The sequence below is a fragment of the Hemibagrus wyckioides genome, linkage group LG12 (assembly GCF_019097595.1).
Source record: "Hemibagrus wyckioides isolate EC202008001 linkage group LG12, SWU_Hwy_1.0, whole genome shotgun sequence".
Lineage (NCBI taxonomy): Eukaryota > Metazoa > Chordata > Actinopteri > Siluriformes > Bagridae > Hemibagrus > Hemibagrus wyckioides.
Window position 1 is genome coordinate 1,299,218 of NC_080721.1, and position 7,373 is coordinate 1,306,590.

The 7,373-nt window shown below is 38.0% G+C and overlaps 1 protein-coding gene across 1 annotated transcript; it reads left to right on the top strand.

Annotated features, from left to right (window-relative positions):
* Positions 1 to 1,095: 1,095 nt before the first annotated feature.
* On the top strand, positions 1,096 to 4,060 carry cks1b (CDC28 protein kinase regulatory subunit 1B). Its single transcript, XM_058404415.1, has 4 exons — positions 1,096 to 1,249; positions 1,499 to 1,576; positions 1,672 to 1,799; positions 2,997 to 4,060. The coding sequence occupies exons 2-4, from the start codon at positions 1,518 to 1,520 to the stop codon at positions 3,047 to 3,049; spliced, it is 240 nt and encodes a 79-aa protein (XP_058260398.1). The 5' UTR covers positions 1,096 to 1,249; positions 1,499 to 1,517; the 3' UTR covers positions 3,050 to 4,060.
* Positions 4,061 to 7,373: the final 3,313 nt, after the last annotated feature.

Below are 7,373 nucleotides of genomic sequence, written 5' to 3' on the forward strand. Positions count from 1 at the left end.
ACAGTCTCACTTTCCAGTTAGATTTCCTGGCACATTACGGGCCAAACATTTGAAGTATTCAAAATTCTTTTGATAAATTTTGTCCTGGCTGGTTTGAAGATGTTTTATGCCAAATGGGGTTTTGGTTGGACATCATTTGTAGGAGAAAAAAACCTTTTGTGACAAAATCTAAGATGGTGCTCAAATCATTCAGTCTTATTTTCTTCTTTTAAATATTAAATTAGTTTATCTGGGGATCACATTTTTTTTATCTGGAGTCCCTGCTCTGCCATGACCTGAGAAATCCTCATAAACATCCAGAGCCCATGTTCTGTAGCTTCCCTGCAGTTGTATTGAATGGTTTAAATCATTTTTCTGAACCTAAAAGTAACTGTTGAATCATTTCAATGAGGTCCATGTCACATCTGAGATGTTTACAAATCTTAACCCCATAGTAAATAAACTTTATATATAATAATACGAAAAACCGCACCGTCGCAACAAGAGCTTTCAATCATATACTTCTTGAGATAATGTGTTTTGACTCATTGTCTTTTTGAGAAATCTGCTACAAGAGAACATCAACACATCGTGTTCTATTCATACTATAAGTATGTGCTTATGAGCAAGAAAAAAACTTGTGTTTGCATCTCTAGTGAAATTTGCATAATGTTGATCCCAGTGACTGTAATATTGATGGCTTTAACACAGGAAACATTTTTATTTGCTTTTGTTCATATACATGATATCGAAAACAAAAGCATGCTAGCAAATCTCTAAAAACACCCGAGCAGGTTAGCGTCGTTGCGTTGCCATAGTAACTGACCGGCGTTACTCTCGGCTTCTGGAGCGGAAATCACCGAGTTTTCCCGAACACTTCCAGGGATAGATGAACCTCCTTCCTGTAACTCCCCGATATTTGTAGAACGGTTATTCAAATAAAGACATTCACATAAACAATGTTATGTATTTGATTTTAAAATGTGAATAATTTCAAGCCATTTTAAGAACATTTGCGAGGCACCGGAAGACTGAGGAAAGCGTCTTAGCCAATGAGAATAGATATTAGAAGCATGTGCAGGCAACGGTTGTATATTGACCAATGAGGAGGTGGCTTGCTGATTTGAACGCTGGGCGGCGGGGCAGTGAGCTCTGAGAGGGAATTTTGTCAGCAGTTCAGAGGAACGTTAGAGAAACATCGGAGTTTACTTTATACAATTTGAAGCTAAATACTAAAGTCTGTTGCGTATATTTGTTGGGAATAAACAAGGTATGTATTTTAAACTGGTTTTCATACGTTTGGTATAGGAACGGTGGTTTAGATCATAGGTTTAAATCAAGAGGAAAAACTCCTCAGTGTCTCTGAATGGAAGCACATTTCTGTCACTGATCCTGAATAAACCTGATCTTTATCTGGAAATAAACTTAGATATTATTAATATGGTGAAGATATCGTGACATGACCGACTGATTATATGGTTTATTAAACTAAAAGTGTGTTTATTTCCTGTTGTTTTAGGTAAACTATCTGCCACGCCATGTCACACAAACAGATCTATTACTCGGACAAATACGACGACGAGAAATTTGAGTACAGGTTGGTTATTTATTATAAACCACGAGTTAGTTCATATTTGGAAAGAGTCAGTGCTCTGGAGTGATTTGTTTTGTTTTTGTTTTGTTGTTTTTTAGGCACGTCATGCTACCCAAGGACATAGCTAAACGTGTACCTAAAACACACCTGATGTCGGAGAGCGAGTGGCGCAACCTGGGCGTTCAACAGAGCCAGGGCTGGGTACATTACATGATCCATCAGCCAGGTGTGTGTGTGTGTGTGTGTGTGTGTGTGAGAGAGAGAGAGATGTTGTCGTCTTCTACTAAAAAGAAATCCAACCAGCTCTTTTGAGAGAAAAGTAGCTGAAACTCGCTCGGGAAGTCGCCAGATGACGTCACGACCTCATTAGCATATTAATGCATTCATTTATGCTAATCTGCATATCAAACAAAACATATGAAGAAGTGTGTGTAGTGTGTATGGAGAATTATCGTCGGTCATGTTATTTACAAAACACTATACTATCTATCATGAACACAGATGAAAGGAAGCTGTGGTTGTGAGGAGACCAGAAATAAGACATAAAGGAAATGATTACTGACGGAATAAACCCACTTCTATTACTCATAAAGCTCGAGGGTGAGACGCATAGTGGTCAACAGTGATCAGTGGTCAGTGATTGATCTAATTGGTTGTCGGGTGCAGTGGAAACAGACATAATCGAAATGCTTACTGATTGAACTTCTTTTAATTACTTAAAAAAATATCAGAGAAAAGAGTTAAAAAATGATGAAGAAGCAATAAGTGGGAGGGTGGAACAAAACCATGGTGATCAGTGACCGGTCATGGAGAACAATGGTGATCAGTGATTGATGGGAACAAAGACGGCTCCAGGTTCAGGTTTTGTCGTTCGTGATGAGTGATGGATGTTTTAGTGAATGTGTGATATATATATGTGAGTGTTATCTGATATAAAGCTAATATTTCTGTGCATATACAGTATACATATACAGTATTCTTAGGTTTTTCAGAAGTTTGTGGTCAGAAAGAACGAGTTAAGAATTTTAGTTGAATGCAGCATTAAAGTGATAGTTAAATTTCTGGCCCTGTTCTGTTCATGTAAGATTTTGTGACTTAAAAAACTGCAGTCTCTGGTCACAGTGGCATTGTGGACTTACAGTGAAGCTCCATGCTGGTGAAGCTCAGGAGACACTTCTAATTGATATAAATTTCTCAAAGATGCATCACATCAGAAATTTTCATCTGGACATCCAAAGAAATAGGATTGTTTTTTTAACAGACATGAGACAAGACTTTTTGTTCATTCATGTCCTATCCTTAGTCGTGTGGTGTGGTTCATTCAGGTCTGTTCTGGAAAGATGCTAGCATGTGGATCTGAGTCCAACCTTGAATATGGAGTCTTACTAAAATCTGTGTTCTTGCCCTGTGTTCCTCCTGCCAGAACCTCACATCCTGCTCTTCCGCCGCCCCCTGCCCACGGCCAAACCCGAGTGAAGGACGGGAGTTGGGGAAAGACTGGACACACACTGCAGAAGACGGAAGAAAGAGTGCCGATCAAATTTGGTGTCGGTTTCTTTTGATTATAAGAAGAATATGTTCTGCTTATGAGAGTTCTCCAAAACGTTCTTACTGTTCCTCAAGTCTTTGCATAAGAAGAAAATTCAGACTGTTCTCTTTTTCACCGCATGTTTCTGCTGAGAGGAAAGTGTGTTTAGAAAACACCATCCGAGGAGAAAGCAGTCATAAAGTGTACTTTGCATTTAAACAGTGATTTAACCTTCTTTTTCATTGCATCATTACAAAACACTTTGCATGTTGTTTATAGTACTGTGAATGTTGTACTTATTATTTATGATCTTTTATTTTCATATCTACATTAAAAATAAAACTTTCTTGTGTAAAAATAGAATTTCTTGTGTAGTTGTAATCAGATGCAGTTTGTTTACTGGTTGATTTGGTCAGCTCTTCATAGGATTCTATACATTTTTGTTATACTGCTCTCTGAGATGCTGTATTTACCATTGCAGTGAAAAAGTAGTAAGCTATACAGCCATAAGTATTTGGACAGACTTCCATTTTTTATTTCAGACTTCATCCTGATGCTTCTATAAACAGTCACATCACCAATAACCACAATTGATGCAGTTCCACTGGCAGTCTTACCTGCTTATACCATAACACTGCCTCCACCATGTTTACCAGATGATGTGGAGCGTGGTGGACCATGAGCCCTTCCTTTCCTTCTCCAGACTCTTCTCTTCCCATCATTAACTACTACAAGTTCTTCTTGGTTTCATCTTTCCAAAGTCCTGTTTCAGTATTGTGCAGACTTTTATAGATGTTTTCTAGTTCAGTCTATTCTGCTCATTCTGTACTTACAATTTTAAAGTAATTTGCATCTTGAGGTAAACTCTCTATTTACCTTCATGAAGGTGTCTCTTGATTGTACAATGTCAGTTGACCGTGATGCGCTTGTTGAGCTGCCCCATAAAGTTTCTGCTCTGATACTCCGTTTTTTGTTGTTTTTTTTAGCCTAATGATTTCCTCCTTTACTCAAATCGACATCTCTTTGGCCCACATACCAATAGAGTTTCAATAAACATCTACCAAATGTAAATGTAACACTTTCTGAATCATCTCCACAGCTATAAACTCCATATTTTGTCATGCAATAACGAGAAAAATGTCCACATCATAAACTGAACCAATTTCTTTTGAGCCTGGAGAGTAAAATGTCTCCTCCTAATTCCTAAACAGTTAATACATCAGAAGTTAATTTGAGAATTAAATTAAAGCAGAAAGTCTAGACTTCCGTCACATCTTGATTATTCCAAATCCACTCTGGGGTTGTACAGAAGCAAAATGACAAAAAAGAATTGTCATTGCCAAATCCAGTGAAGCCTCCTGAGGTCAGAATCAACTCAAAACGTGGTTGACTAAACTTCCAGAAAATGATCTAAGCTTTCCTGACCTCCTTTATGAAGCAATGAAAATGTTTTCTCAAAATCTTGATTTGATGTTAGTTATTGTTTTAACAGCAAGGAAAAATGTTACGTTTATGTTTTATTGGACAAATACTATATACCTGTATACAATCACTAATGCAATCACTATTCATGAGACATCCTGTCAGTTAGCTTAACTGTGTAAGCCATCCTGTGTAAGTCTAACTGGCTTACACAAATGGGTAATATTATATTTTTAACTGACAGGATGTCCCATGGATCCAGAATCACAGGTGAAAGAAAAATGGCCAAAAACAAATGCTTTTATTAGAAGAAATTGCTCAATATGTCCCCTGTGTCTCTCAATAAACAAATTCCTGAGAGTAGAATTTATTGGATTTATTCTTTCTTGCTCAGATACATCATGATCTAGAATAATACATTGCATATTAACCCTTCAACGTTGGAATCTGTTTGATTATTTGTACTGCCTTGCAGTTTCAAGGTTTTCTAACTAAATTGAAACCAAGTACTATGACATAAAGCTGATATTAGCTATATTACATTATGTCCTGCTAAACAGACCAAGTATTTATCAATATAAAGTTGCCAAATTTCACTAACAAATTTTATTAGCCACAATATCATTCATGCATTTATTCAATCAGCCAATCACATGTTAGCAGGACAATGATATAATCATTCAGAGATCAATAACATCAGTTAACATCTACCTCATATATCAGAACGGTTAGAGCTGCCAGACCAGCTGGTTCAAATATTTCAGCTGCTGTGGGCACAGACTCATCAAAACTAGAAAAAACAGGTTATTTTCTCTCTCTTTAACTGTCCAATTCCATTAAAGCCTCAGACTCCTGTTCTTGGCTGACAGGAGTGGAACCTGATACAGTCTTCTTCTGTTGTAAGCTCATCCACCTCAAGGTTTAAAGTTTTGTGCATGCTGAGATGCTTTTCGGTTCACCACGGGTGTTAGGAGTGAGTATTTAAGTTACTATAGACTTCCTGGCAGCTCAAACAAATCTAGCCATTTACATCTGATCTCTCTTATCAGCTAGTTGTTTCCACCCACAGAACTCTCTCTCCATGTTCTTTGCTTTTCTCACCATCCTCTATATAAACTCTAGAGATGCTTCTGTGTGAAAATCACGGAAGATCAACAGTTTCTGAAATACTCAAACCAGCCCGCCTAGTACCAACAACCATGCCATGGTTAAAGTCATGTGGCGTACAACTGAAGGATTTTATGCACATGTGATTAGCTGACTGTATAACTGCATAAATTAGCAGATATCTACAGGTTCCTATTAAAGTGGACAGAGTATAGCTGGACACGAATGATTTGTAATAGAAGAGAGAGAGAGAGAGAGAGAGAGATATTAAGTATGCTTGTGATCTTGAGATCAATTCAATTCAATTTTATTTGTATCAAGCTTTTAGCACTGGACACTGTCTCATAGCAGCTTTACAGAAATTTAAAAATTCAGAAAAAAAAGATGTATAAGCAAGTCAGAGGCAACGGTAGTGAGGAAAAACTCTCTGAGATGATATGAGGAAGAGAATATGAGGAACCAGACCCCAAAGGGAACCTCATCTTCACCTGGGTGACACCTGAGAGTGATATTTTAAATCATTACAACTGTGTATAGTCAAGTGGGGTTGTCTAACCAGGAGCTTTTGAGGGACTGTATGAGCATCAGTGTGATTTCTGAACTCATTACAGATTTAATATAAATTTCTTCCTGCTGAAGCCATTAAATGTTCAATGATGGAGACCCAACGGCAAACCTGACCGCGGTAACAGAAGTGGAAAAGCCACTGCCATGGTCTCTAGTGCACAGCAGTCTCGTGTATCTCCAGGCTGCCCACATGGACCAAAGTTTCATTTAATGGAACCCAGAACACCAGCCTTCTAAAAAAAGCTGTGTCTGAGACTGAACAATAGTTACACACAGACACCGGATAGAGAAAGTGTTATGTACAAACAAATGTTGATGTTTTTGGAACACAAAGAAGAACATTTATGAGACACAGAAATGAAAAGATGCTGGACGAATACTCAGCATCATTTAGTTTGGTGATGATTTGATGGTGATAAGTGGAAGAAAGTGAAAGATTTTTACTTGATAAAAGGGATCTTGACCAAGAAAGGCTATCACTCCACTTTGTAATGCCATGCTATTCCCTGTGTATGATGCTTGATTAACAACAATTTCCTCCAACAGGCCAGGCCAAACTATATGTGAAATTTATTGGGAAAAAACATCCAAATGTTTCTGGAAATTTCTACACAACAATCACTACAGCAACCCAGATTTTACACAGTGTTTCATCTATCTATCTATCTATCTATCTATCTATCTATCTATCTATCTATCTATCTATCTATCTATCTATCTATCTATCTATCTATCTATCTATCTATCTATCTATCTATCTATCTACACTATATTGCCAAAAGTATTCGTTCACCCATCCAAATAATCAGAATCAGGTGTTCCAATCACTTCCATGGCCACAGGTGTATAAAATCAAGCACCTAGGCATGCAGACTGTTTTTACAAACATTTGTGAAAGAATGGGTCGCTCTCAGGAGCTCAGTGAATTCCAGCGTGGAACTGTGATAGGATGCCACCTGTGCAACAAATCCAGTCGTGAAATTTCCTCGCTCCTAAATATTCCACAGTCAACTGTCAGCTGTATTATAAGAACGTGGAAGTGTTTGGGAACGACAGCAACTCAGCCACGAAGTGGTAGGCCACGTAAACTGACGGAGCGGAGTCAGCGGATGCTGAGGCGCATAGTGCGAAGAGGTCGCCAACTTTCTGCAGAGTCCATCGCTACAGACCTCCAAA

What these genes read in the sequence shown, in the direction of transcription:
- cks1b (XM_058404415.1), top strand. Translation starts at nt 1,518, where the DNA reads ATGTCACACAAACAGATCTATTACTCGGACAAATACGACGACGAGAAA. An exon ending in GACGAGAAATTTGAGTACAG is followed by an intron (nt 1,577 to 1,671) that starts GTTGGTTATTTA and finishes GTTGTTTTTTAG; the next exon opens with GCACGTCATGCTACCCAAGG. An exon ending in TTACATGATCCATCAGCCAG is followed by an intron (nt 1,800 to 2,996) that starts GTGTGTGTGTGT and finishes TCCTCCTGCCAG; the next exon opens with AACCTCACATCCTGCTCTTC.